The 13,480-nt window shown below is 40.6% G+C and overlaps 1 protein-coding gene across 1 annotated transcript in view; it reads left to right on the forward strand.

Moving 5' to 3' along the window:
• The first annotated feature begins 2,499 nt into the window (after positions 1–2,499).
• The window catches only part of opn3 (opsin 3), a 20,902-nt gene continuing 9,921 nt past the window's right edge, over positions 2,500–13,480 (forward strand). Inside the window, exons 1-2 of the mRNA XM_034899279.1 lie at positions 2,500–2,963; positions 9,361–9,680. Coding sequence (XP_034755170.1) covers positions 2,645–2,963; positions 9,361–9,680 — 639 coding nt within the window. The 5' untranslated portion in view covers positions 2,500–2,644. The remainder of the gene's footprint in view (positions 2,964–9,360; positions 9,681–13,480) is intronic.

Below are 13,480 nucleotides of genomic sequence, written 5' to 3' on the forward strand. Positions count from 1 at the left end.
ACTAGACAAAATGTTTTGCTCTGACTAATACGTGCCCCAGTGTTGTTATGAAATCATAATGTAACAGGAAAGCGAAACCAGAGGGCTATTTCACAAAACCAAGATATGGGCTTAAGCCTAATATGGTTGTATTGTTGTATAAAGACTGATATTCATATTTTTAGAAGTTTGGTGAAAATAGTAAGGCAGTTGTTAAGATAATTAGAAAGAGAAGGGATTCAACAGATAGGTGGGGGGGTCTGCAGTACTAGTTTTATTATACGTGTGGAGGAATACATCATTGCAATAAAATCTCAAGCAAGTCATAGTGTGTTTATGCATCCAAGTATGGATCATTTATTACTGTATATGTGTTGGTCAGTTTGTCTGCTTGACAATCGCATTTTACAGCAACACAATTGAACTGATATGAACAAACAGAAATGTATTTTTAGATGAAACAGATGTTGACAAAGTTGCCTTTTGGGGATAAAAATTGGGAAAAATTAGAAGTTGGAAAAAGGTCATAAATTGCAATATATAGCAGAATATTGCAATATGTTTGAAATCGCTATTTTATCGTGGAATAAGTATCGCAATGACATTGTATCAGGAGGCGTCTGGTGATTCCCACCCGATAGACAAGCTATTGTGTCACCATTTACCTCAGAGCAAACAAGCGTTTTCTCCACATTTACCCTTTCATACGGTTCATAACTCTTTCTATTCCTCTGTGCCAGCTGGCTAGATTGGCCGGCTATGCTAACATTTTGAAGCCCTGGCAGCGTACCGCTAAATTGGAAAGTGCAGATTTGAGTCATGCTCAGATTTAAACGGTTTAGACTCATAACTTTCATACTGAATTTTCTGAAATCCATGAAATCATAAACTTTTCTCAATTCAAACATTAACAGAAGATAGAAATCCTTTCAAAAACGTTCTAGCTATCTATTTCTGATTGCTAACGTAAGCTCAAAACGCATTCAACTGACAGCATTTGTTGTGTTTGATTGCTAACATGTAGCTAAGATAGCAGTCATTTCAAAAACGTTTTAGCTATTATTGTTTGATTGCTAACGTTAGCTCAAACCGCCATTCCAGTGACAACCTTTGTTGTGTTTGATGCTAACTTGTAGCCAGCAGTGAATGAACTACGTTAAGAGGGTCAATTTTTACTGTATTGACATTACAGAAGGCTCTCGTTAGCATCTTATATGGTACTTGTCGCAAAGTGACGCATGCGTGATTCAAATCTGCACTCTCTTCCCATTGGGCAGTGACAATGCCTACGCCCACGGGGCTTGCAGTTCCTTTTTTGGAGCACCCTTGTTATACAGAAGAACACATTTTATCGCAGTGCTAGTCTACAGCCCAAACCTTGACAACTTTGATCAGCCTACATCAAGATGAGCATGCTTAATCTCTCAAATGAAATATCTTCAAACTATAAATGAACATCATAAGTGTGTCGGTGGATGAACAATTCCCTTAAAACAGTTTTACAGTCCGTGTGTCATGAACAGCCTCATCGCTCACACTCTCATCCTGTGTGTTATTCCAGAAAATTCTGCTATTTGGAATCAACCTGTAGGCACTGAAAAATGAGGTCAGATGCAAACAGAGTTGCTGCGGGAATCCGACATTTCTGTGTACACAGGATGAGATGACTGCTGAAAGAAGATCGAGCACCTCGAAATGTCAAACGAGGTGCAGACAACCAAAATTAGCCAAGTTGCTGTGTTGTTGTCATGTTGATGCCTGCATGCTGAACTGTAGGTGACTTGATCCCAGTCAAGCCTTCTGAACTGAAATGATAAAAAAAAAAATTTACACTCATGGCCCTTTTTTATCCACACACTCTCCTCCTATCATTCTTCCAGCTTCATTCCTTTTTTGTACTCTTTCATAGAGAATGGAGAAAAATTAGCGTGTAGCTGTGGTGAAGAAATGTACAGTAAATAGAAAAAGATATTTAGTGTTTCACGTTCAGTCTTTTCAGCATCCAGAACAGTTTGCCAGTGTTAATGAAAGAGAAGGTAGGATATCCCTTGTTTGTGTTTTTATACATGTGAAAAATGTTTTCAGCTTCCATTAAAAAACCTTCTTCCGTCATACATGCACATACACTTAAAAAACACTGTTTGTCTCGGCGCAGAGATATAATTAAACAGCATTATTTAATTAAAACACGTCACTGTGTTTATTTTTCAGTTGAAGGTTACATCAATTTCCTCATAGTTAGTCACAATTCAACGGGAGATCATTGGGAGACTGGTTTCAAAATAAAAGTGTGAACTAATAAATACAAGTGTGCATCATTTAGTAATGCATTATTTAGTTTCGTTGTTTTATATATTGTTTATTTTATAAACGTTTTATCTATTTTTTTCGAAAGACTACAGTGTAGGATGTAGCCTGTGTGTTTGTAGCCGAACACGAAGGTCAAAAACTGTTTTATTTTGAAAGTATAGGCGGAAATATAACGTTAAAAATATATTGTGCTTGACGGTACGGTGACACATTTTCAGTAAAAAGCAGCTCGAGGAGGTTTGAATTAGCGACGCGGGGGAGCGTGGAGAAGTGACTACAGTGTCTCGTGCCTAGGGCGCGCGCTCGCAAACCGTGTGCAGCATAATGCTGGACACCATAAGTTTTTATCCACGCAATGAATCCTGCGAACGACACCAGAGCGGAGAGAACTACAGAACATTATTATTTTACAGCTGGCACCTACAAACTTCTCGCTTTCACCATCGGGACCATTGGGGTGTTCGGCTTTTGTAACAACGCCGTTGTCATCATACTCTACTGTAAATTCAAGAGACTAAGGACGCCCACCAATTTGCTACTGGTCAACATAAGTTTGAGTGATTTGCTGGTTTCTGTCATCGGAATAAACTTTACATTTGCTTCGTGCGTCAGAGGCGGGTGGACTTGGAGCCATGCGACATGCATCTGGGACGGCTTTAGCAACAGCTTATTTGGTGAGAGACCTACAAAGAGGAAACCATACTTGTTAATATTAGCATACATTTCACATTTATCAATATTGTCACGTAAACATTTTTACGAGACGGATTTATTAACCCCTATTTCCCTTAACTATTCGTTCCTCACTAGGCAACAATATTACTCACATTGCAATTATATATAATTCCAAATATGAGCAAATACAGGGTAATTTGTTATTCAGAAGGCAGAGCTGAGCTCATCCTCAATACTGGTCTATATAACGCATAAAATAAGCTATTTCACATAGAAATAATTTCTATAAAATACACGTTAATATAAGAAAAAATGAACATAATTTTTGTAATGGTGACACTTTTCTGTCAGCTCTTGTGCATACTTAATTTTGAAAATACAGATTGGGATTTCTGACTCTTTAGTTTTTCCCCATGACAAGATGCAGTAAAATCCAACAACCTTGAATCACATCTAATTAAAAACTATGTTGTCTGACAGTCCCGGTATGTGTTTTTTATTTTTAATGAAAATGAGCATATTGTGCAGGTCATTGCTCTTTGCAAATTTGTGTTTTTTTGTCACTTCAATTGCACGTACAGCTTCTATTTTTAGTGTCACATTTATTAACAGCACAGCTGTGTTAAGCAGTGTAAATGGACACCCAGTGATCAGTGTCCAGGTCCCACCCGTGTAGGAGTTATAGCTTGGAGGATGGATTTGTGATGAGCTCATTACAGAAATATCTCAAGCGTTTGCTGTTCATCAGCAAACTAAACCCAGAGATGGTTTTGTTTCCTCTTCTATGGTCTTTCTGTCCCTAATGAGCATTGGCTTCTTCTTCCTCCAGCACCTGCATGCCGCATGTGGCACCAAAACACATCAACACTGGCTTTGTTGATGTGGTTTGCATTGCAAAGATGTCACACATGAGACATTCAGAAAAAAAAATTGCAAAGTAGGCCTAGGGGTCAGATACTAGGGGATTTTTCATTGCAAATTTTTTTTGCAATAAAATCATTTTATAGAAATGATTTCTATGTGAAATAGCTTCTTTTATGCGTTACATAGACCAATTTTTCATTCTCGACAAAATCTGGCTGCAGGTATAGTGTGTATATATATATATATATATAACAAAATATAATCTATATAATATTAATTACTTATGAAGTAACCAGTGTGACAGTTGCATACTAGTTCAATATTGTAATGTGTCAGGTAATGAGATAGTTATCTTACAGCTGTGAACTGTACAGTTTTATGAATTGTGGCAGGAATGATTTTTCTGTAGCTGTCCGTGCGACACTGAAGCTGTCGGAGGGGCTCCGCTGGTACACCAGTGTGGGATGGAGAAGGTGGTCGGTGTTATCAATGATAAATTACAGTTTGACCTCCTCTCCATCCCAGCTGTCGCCACTGCTGCCCCACAGATAGCGGAGGAGAACAGAGCGCAGGCCATAATAGACTGGTAGAACATCTCCAACATTCTGCTGCACACGTTGAAGGATCTCAACTTCCTCAGGAAATGAACGTCTGCTCAACCCCACCTTGTAAATAGTGCTGTTGATTTTCCTGTTCAGCTTGTTTTAATTGTTAACACCCAGGTATCTGTCCTCCATCTCTCTGGTCTTGTCCACATTCAGCAGCAGGGTATACGTCCCATGCCACTCCATCAGCGCTCTGTCTCTCTCCCTCCTGTCCATCCTTTAAACACCTAACAACTGCAGAGTCATTGGAAAACATTTGAAGGTAACTTGAGTCTGAGTTGTACTGTAGGTCTGTGGTGTATAAGGTGAACAGGAAAGAAGGCTGCCCAGTACCCTGTGGAGCCCCTGCAGTTCATTCTGTAGTTTCCTTAGCTCCTGTCTGTCCCATGACCCTCACTGGTGATCCACGGCTTGTTATTGGGAAGGCAGCGTACAGTCTGGGACAGCATGGTGATGTTCCACCAGAATTAAATCTATTCCGTGATACAGTCTGTCATGCTATTGATGTCCTTCCCATGTGGCTCACAGTGAACGTCCCAGTCTGTAGAATCAAAGCAGTCCTGCAGTGTCTCCTCAGCCTCCTGAGCCCACCTCCTCACTGTCCTTGTGCGAACAGGCTGCCACTGGACAAGAGGAACATACTGTCCTTTGGAGTTAGCAAGACAAGGTTGTTATCGAATATTCCAAGGGCGGGGGGGGAAGGGGACTGTATTCATCTTTAGCATTTGCATACAAGAGGTCCAGAATTTTATTCTCTAATGGGGCAGGTAATATATTGGTGAAAGTCTGTAAACAATTATTCCAGTGAAACATGATTAAAATCAGTGATAACCATGAAGGCACAGTGCAGCTACAGTGGTGTGTGTGACGTCAGCAGCTGCCGCATCAGCAGACAGTGGGATGTAAACAATGATCACAATGGTGGACGTAAACTTGCTCTAACTCAAAGCGTATGAAAATAAATTCTCTAGCTCACATGCTGTCACTTTCCACCTTATCATTGTTATTACTCAGAGCAGGCGGGTGTTAGTGTTTCCAACACACTCACAGGACACAGAAAACAATAAACCCAGGCAGCTCTGTCAATGCACCTCAGTCCTACTTAAACCCTAGCTGGACGAACAGTACGTTGGAGTGTTGACGTTGGATAGATTTATGTTATGTAAAGGCGTATGTGGTTTCAGATTGCCAGACCTTCCTCCACAGCGCTGCTGAGGAGGGTCTGGCTAGTTCACAAAGCGATCGGGGATGGGAGAAAAACTGTGTAATTAATAACTGGGTTTGTTGCCATCTTGTTAAATCACAATTGTCTAGGCTGAATGATTTATTTCCAAGAAACTAATAAGCACATCTGTTGAACGCGTGATTTTAAAGTGGTGCGTTTGAATGGTACTTTGTGGAGAAGCTTTGTTTTACAGATCTGTCAACTAATCATTAGTTGACAAAATCTTTGCGCGTGTGTGTTCAATGACTCATAACAAAATGCTTGAATAAGTGTGTGTATTTTAGGCCTCTATGTAGTTATTACTAACAGAGTGTAATTGGTTATTTCCCCACTGGGAATCAACAGTATATAAATTATTATTAAATCTAAATTCAATCTTGGCTCCTAACAGACTAATCAAGAAAATATTATTTTGCACATTACATTTAGTAAGAAAGGTCTTTTTGTCTTGTGTTCTGAAGGGGAATTTAAAAAAGTTTAACAGGAAAAGCATTAAGGGAGCTTTCACAGGTCAAGGTGATTTTGTAACAGCCTGGAAATGATCCCTCAGATAATGTGCTCTCCGGTAGCTCTACCGAGAATTGTTTTATTTTTATAAAAGATATTTGAATGCACAATTATTACTACTCGCTTTCAGTTGAACATTAAAAAAATGCTATAAGCAAAAGCTTACATATACACTGTTAAATATGCTTTATATACATTATACATATACATATATACATTAATTTGTTATGGGGAAGGAAGGAGGACCCAACCGCAGAGTAGCGGGGCGATTTAAAAACTGCTTTATTCTCAGTCCAACAAAAATGTGGATCGAAAGGCAAAATCAAAAAAGTCCACAATCCAAAAACAGGCACAGGGGAAGGAGATAAAACAGGATAAACTCCACAGGTAACGTCAGGAACAAGACAGGAACGTAGCCACAACCTTATGGACAAGACATACATGCTTGGCCAGCTGGCAGACAAACTAGAAGGATCTGACAGAGGACAAAGTGAACACAAGGGTTAAATACAAGAGGTAACGAGCTACCGGGGAACAGGTGAATCACATTAGGGCGGGGCAGGACAATCAGACAGGCAAAAGTCAAGCTGGGCAAGACGAGACAGAACAGGAAACCAGACCAACATAAAACAGGAAGCAGAAAAAACACAAAACAGGACCAACAACACAAAACCGGGGGAGAAACTTAACACACACAAGGAAGGCCAAGAAACACCAGCAGGGGGTCCGTGGCGACGGTCAGCGGCGGCTGGGGGCTCGTGGCAACGAGGAAGACTGGTCAGTGGCGACTCCCCGGGAATCAGTCTCTATAGGCCCCGAGGGGGGACCAAACTCCCCGTCCACCTCTTCCCACCGCAGCAACATGAGGTGCCAGGTCTCCGTGGGATCCTCCTCATGCATGCGGCGGACATGAGGTCCGTCAATGGGTCAAGTGGATGGAGGATCGTCTCAAAGACATACACTGCTGGGTCTATGATCTGGTCAAAGCCTTCTTTAATGGGGGAGGAAGGAGGAACCAACTGCAGAGCAGTGGGGACCTTTAAAAAAAAAATACGGCTTTATTCTCACAGTCCAACACAAACAGAGAGCAAAAGGCAAAATCCAAAAAGTCCACAAGCCAAAAACAGGAACAGGGGAAGAAGATAATAACACAGGGTAAACTCTACAGGGGAAGACTCACAGGTAACGTCAGGAACGTAGCTACAACCATATGGACGAGACATACAGGCTTGGCCAGCTGGCAGATGAACTAGAAGGATCTGATAGAGGACAAAGGGAACACGGGTTAATTACAAGAGGTAACGAGCTAACGGGGAACAGGTGAGACATCAGGTGAATCACATTAGGAAACCAGACTATCAACATAAAACAGGAAGCAGAACAAACACTAACCGGGAAACACAAAACAGGACCAACAACACAACACCGGGGGAGAAACCTAACACACACAAGGAAGGCCAAGAAACACCCAAATCAAAACCCCAAACCACAACAAAGTCTTTATAATTTGCTAACACAATAGACTGTTTTCTAAAATAGCAACAGAGTATACGGTCATTTTTACTAAATATATCCATTTCAAGCTCTGTGTGTGCGTAGTTTAGGGTAGCTACTGTATGTACATGCATACAACACATGCAGAGTTGGGTAATAACGCGTTACATTTACTCAGTTACATTTACTTGAGTTAGTTTTTGAAAAAATTATACTTCTAGGAGTAGTTTTAAATCACTATACTTTTACTTTTACTTTAGTAGATTTGTGAAGAAGAAACTGTACTCTTACTCAGCTACATGAGGCTACAATGAGCTCGTTACTTTTCTTTTTACCTCAGCGGGATTCTACGCGTCTTGTTTTTATCCCCCCCGCGTACGCCTTCTTTTAATGTTTTATTTTGAAAGAGAGAGAGACTTCCGCTAAAGGCTCTATAACGTGACAGTGTTTCACCAATCAAATGGCATTGTGCAGTCTCGTCACGCAACCATATTCAATCTCAGCGGCGGGATGTTAGCTTGATAGTTGGTAGCAAAACAAAGATGTCAGAATCAACCGTCGGCAATGCAGACACAGACTTTAGAGAAACACCCCCGGCCTCATGGTGAAAGCATGTTTACCTTTTACCTCAAGATGATTATTTTGTATTTCTGTCTGTCTGATTGATGCCTGTGTTTAGAAATAAATCAGACGTTACTCAACAGTTACACTTGAGTAGTTTTTTCACCAAGCACTTTTTTACTCTTACTCAAGTAGTTATTTGGATGACTACTTTTACTTTTACTAAAGTAACGGTACTTTTACTTGAGTACAATTTTTGGCTACTCTACCCACCTCTGACCACATGTACTTTTTATATCCCACCCGTGCCAATCTGTGACGGCCGCTAGGAGTCACTTTAGACTGGTAATATTTAACACTTAACATGAATATACGGCTTCTAGCACATTTAAAACAAAACCAAAATGCCCAAAGAAATTTGCTAACCTATGTCTTACAGTTTAAGCACATGAACATTTTTGTATTTAATCTTTGTACCTGGAAATGCGAGATAGAAATGACCGCTCAGACAACGATGTTTATCCTCCGGTAGCTCCACGAGAATGAGGCATTTCGCTGAGAGCTCCCACTTCCGACCTTGTAGACATAATTATTCAATCACGGATCAGGTTGCTAAAAAAAAACTAACCACAGATCCGAAACCGAAAGGTATAGCTCACATTCAAAAATTCTTCAACTGTATTTACTATGTTAACTGTTTTAGAAATGTTTTATACCTTCTTGAAAGGACCAACAGTTTAACAAGCTTTTAATGCATGTGTTTACATTTACTTTAATGAGTTTACTGTACTGATGAATTGAATATTGATCTCTCTGATCTTTGACTCAACAAGTTCAAAATTGTATAACAAAGCACCCTGTTACATTTTACCTGTTGATTTGTTCATCTCTTTCACTGACTTTTAGGTTATAAAAATGCAACATCTTTCCAAAAGTCAATGAGTAATCCTGTTAAATAATCCAGACTTCAAAATAATTGTTATGATTTTTCCATAATCAAGCAGCCTAACTTGAATGTGATCTGTTTACACATAAAATTATGAAACTCACTGACTCTAAAAAGTTGCTGTGTAGCCACTGGTCCTGATCCTGCAGTGCATTACTCTGCGTGGTTCTCTGTCTCTCTCCCTCTGCTCCCAGGCATCGTCTCCATCATGACTTTGGCAGCCCTGGCCTATGAGCGCTACATCCGAGTGGTCCATGCCCAGGTGGTGGACTTTCCCTGGGCGTGGCGAGCCATTGTCCACATTTGGCTGTACTCCCTGGCCTGGACGGGCGCTCCTCTGCTGGGTTGGAACCGCTACACACTGGAGATCCACAAGCTGGGCTGCTCCCTGGACTGGGCATCTAAGGACCCCAATGATGCCTCCTTCATCCTCTTCTTCCTCCTGGCCTGTTTCTTTGTGCCTGTGGGCATCATGATCTACTGCTACGGAAACATCCTCTATGCAGTGCAAATGGTAAGACATGTAAGCATATTTATTACATTAAAAGGAGTTAGACTGATGAACAGAATGAATTACATGGACTCCAAATCTTTAGAACAAAATGTGGGAAGGAAAAAGTAACGATGATGACAAATGTGCTCTACCCCGACTAAAAGTTGTGGCAAGTTTAATTTAACTCCATCTTGGCCAATTTGAGCTGCTTATCATTACAGATGTAGGTATTAATAGTGTTATATTATCATTATTATTATTATTAATATTTACTATTAAATCTCAGTGTGACACTTGAACTGTTTTAAAACAAGGACCCCTTAAATGAGAGAGAGACCCCCACTACATGTTAAATAAAATTAAGTTGAATGTTAAACTTACAATGCAACAATGTGTAGGGCGGCCTTTACACATACTGTACCTTTTTAAGTGCATAGAATACTAAGCTATTAAAATGTTTGTTGGCATGATTTTAAACGTCATGTTTTAATGTAAAAAACATGTTGCACGGTGAATCCTTAGAAGTATCTGTGGATGGCTACCTAGTGACTACATTACCTATGGGCCAGTTAGCCTATCATCCATGTTTCTTTTATACAAATAGGCTGATTTACATTTGCTAATGATGTGTTTGATTCATGTTAAAGCTTTAGTGCATAACCTTTTGATATCATTGGGGAGCGGCTGGTTCAAAAATAAATTAATTTATACTTTTTTATTAAACCCCAATGACAATTTACACTCTGTTGTTATTACACACTACACACAGGCCTGAAATACACACTCATGCTCAGATATTTTCACATGCACAAATGGGAAAGATGTCAGAGTGAGGGGGCTGCAACTGCTGAGCAGGGACCTTAAGCATTTGGGGGGTTTGGTGCCTTGCTCAAGGTCACCTTGGCAGTGCACAGGAGGTACAGTGGCATCTCTCCAGCTAGCAGTCCACACTCTGTAATTCAGTCCTTACAGGGACTTGACCAACAACCCTCCAACTCCCAACCAAACTTCCTACGGTCAAATCCTTTTACCACTTAGGTACAGTACATTTCAGCAAACATTTCATATATTTACATCTTTTTCCTCTCCTACGGACAATTCAACTGCTTTCATCTCTTAATCATCAAACAGAAGTTCATCTGCAAGAACACATACATTTTTAGCAAGAAAATGTAGCCTTTTCTAATTACAGAGGTAAAAGAAAGTTTAAGACGTTGGGATGTTATTACTTTCAGCCAAAGCCTATGCAGATACCGACTTTAAGTTTTAATATTAATGAGAAGAAACTCCTTGACCTTTACCGACCAAGCCTCTCACTCCTTTTCAATCCTGGGCTCCCTTATCATAATATGCTTTTGCGCAAATGGAAGCCCCATTTGTGCAAAAGCATCTAGAGTCATTGGGTCATCATGGAAATCGTATTGTTCTTTGTGCCCGTACTGAGCCTGTGGAAGTGCTGCCTTTAAGTGTCACCGATGTCATCAGTCACAGAAGACTAGCTATAATGCCATATGCTACCAGGCCCTGGTAAGTTATGGATTGCACACGGACAATTACGAAAATGCAGAAAATCCATGTTTTATACTTCTTTACAAGTTAAATAAATCAAAGTGACTGACACATGCATTCTTCTTAGAAAACAACATGTTTTTAGAAAAGTCTCATGATATATTGTCTCTAGAAGTGTATTATTTAACTTTTGTTTTTGTTAAAGAAGGAAAAGAAAATTGCAATACTTCTTTCCGCTGAAGTTGAATTGCAAATTTGTTAGAAAAAACTATGTGCAATTCTAATCAAATGTCCCATGTGTCTCTCCAAATCCCAGTTTGGTACAGCTGCTATCTTTTCATCCTTCACATATTCTGTGTGAGTGTGAGAGCACCAGTTGAGAGTACTCATCACACATCAAAGCGTTTTGGGAGAGGATCTGAAAATCTTCAAAGAGATGTACTCTGAACCCTAAAGAATATGTTTTGCTTAATACAAAAGAAGCTGGCCTGCTTTGGCAAAGCAAGGCAGTCTCACTGTAGACGTCTGGAAATGTGGAGAGCATTAGAAGAACATTAACATGGAAATAGATGATAATGATGATAATCAGCTACCGTAGACTGTCTTGAGGGAGTCTAGAAGATGTTTTATCCTCTCATCTCTTTATTTGACGAGTGCAATCTAGCATACAGTGTCAAACACCAAGCTTATTATTGAGGCATTAAAACATTACCAAGATTATGGACAATAAGTCTGTTTAGTGAACACAGTAAAGCCGTTTCATGGTGTTGAGTAGTTTTAAGTACTTTATCCCGGATTAAGTTTTTTGTATCACAATACATTTCCTATCAAAGACAGCTGAAGTCGGCAGAGGGAGAAGGTCTAGGTGGATGGACAAAACAAAGAAAGAAAGAACTTTTACCCAGGAGACCGCTGTTTGTTTCCCTTGCAAGACCAAAAGTCAACGTTGACTTGTTTACGTGTCATAGTTTAATTTAGCCAACATAATTTAACTTACGTACTGCGTGTACCTTAAATTACATCACAGACCTACAAATTCAAACCCAAATCAGGATCTTTTTCTGACCAGAAGTAGTTATGTTTCAAGTCACTATATCAAACGCGTGTTTAGAACAGCAACCGTCTCACAATGTGGTAAACTGGAATGCTGGAAAATAAGTTTCCATCAAAACATAATGCATTTTCCAGTGTAAGGGAACGTGATTTTTTTCATTGAATAGGGTTGCATAACAAATATGTTTTTCCTAGTTCCTGTTGAGCAGTGTGGATTCTTAAGGGGTGTCTTGCACTGCCGTCACTTCTGTAGTTTGTAATTTTCCATTTTTGATGTAGAATTTACAACAACAAATAAAACCGTAACACTCCAGAAAAATTTAGCTGGAAGTAAAAAGAAACTGTAGCACTTTAATTAAGTTGCAATGCATTTCAGGTAATTTAAGTCAGACCCCTCAGGTCGGAAGGGGTCACAAGATCAGTAGTCATTTATTAATTCAGGAGCTGCTGCAATGGCGCCTGTGTTTGGCTTTGCCGCTGCGGCTGGTTGCTCGTCCCGACTCGTTTTGTTTGTTTCCTGCGCTATATTGCTACTAAGTTTGTCAACAAATATTGTGTCAACGGCGTGGGTGTACGATCGCCAAACTTTGCTGCTGATCCGATCCTCCATGGGAGAGTGCGGCGACGGATGTACCTGGTGTGGTACTGGTGAGTTTGCAGCCCCGTTCGTGTGTCCGCCTGCAACTGGTATGCGACATGGAGAGGGCCTGATACGACCTAAGAAGAAACGGCAGAGAAAGCGGGGGAAAAGGGCAGGTTGGCAGGTTCATCGGAAAAAACTCCTGAAGCTGGGGGTCTTTGACTGTGACTCCAGACCTTCCTGTCTTCGTTCCGTCTTCCCCGCTGTTCCCGGGGCTCTGGTCCCAGTTCCCTGGAGGAAACCTACCGCTGGTCGCGGTGTGTGTTGTGCGCATCTGAGGTCGCTGTCGCGAGCCTTTTTCCCTTCATCAGCTGCTCCTGCACCGCTCAGGATGGGTCTCATAAATGCCCGTTCAATTGCTAACAAGTCTCTTTTGCTCGGTGATTTATTTTCTTCCAAAAACATGGACTTCATGTTGCTCACGGAGACATGGCAACGGGAACTTGAGTACGTTCACCTGAATGAGCTCTGTCTTGTGGATTGTACTTTTATCAGCACACCAAGACTCACGGGCCGTGGTGGTGGTCTTGCTGTGGTTTTCAAAAAGCATTTTATCTGTCAATCAATGAGCGCTGGCACGTACCCTTCCTTCGAACTACAGATCACTAAAGTTGGTCGT

This window comes from Etheostoma cragini, chromosome 17, assembly GCF_013103735.1.
Source record: "Etheostoma cragini isolate CJK2018 chromosome 17, CSU_Ecrag_1.0, whole genome shotgun sequence".
NCBI classification, from domain to species: domain Eukaryota; kingdom Metazoa; phylum Chordata; class Actinopteri; order Perciformes; family Percidae; genus Etheostoma; species Etheostoma cragini.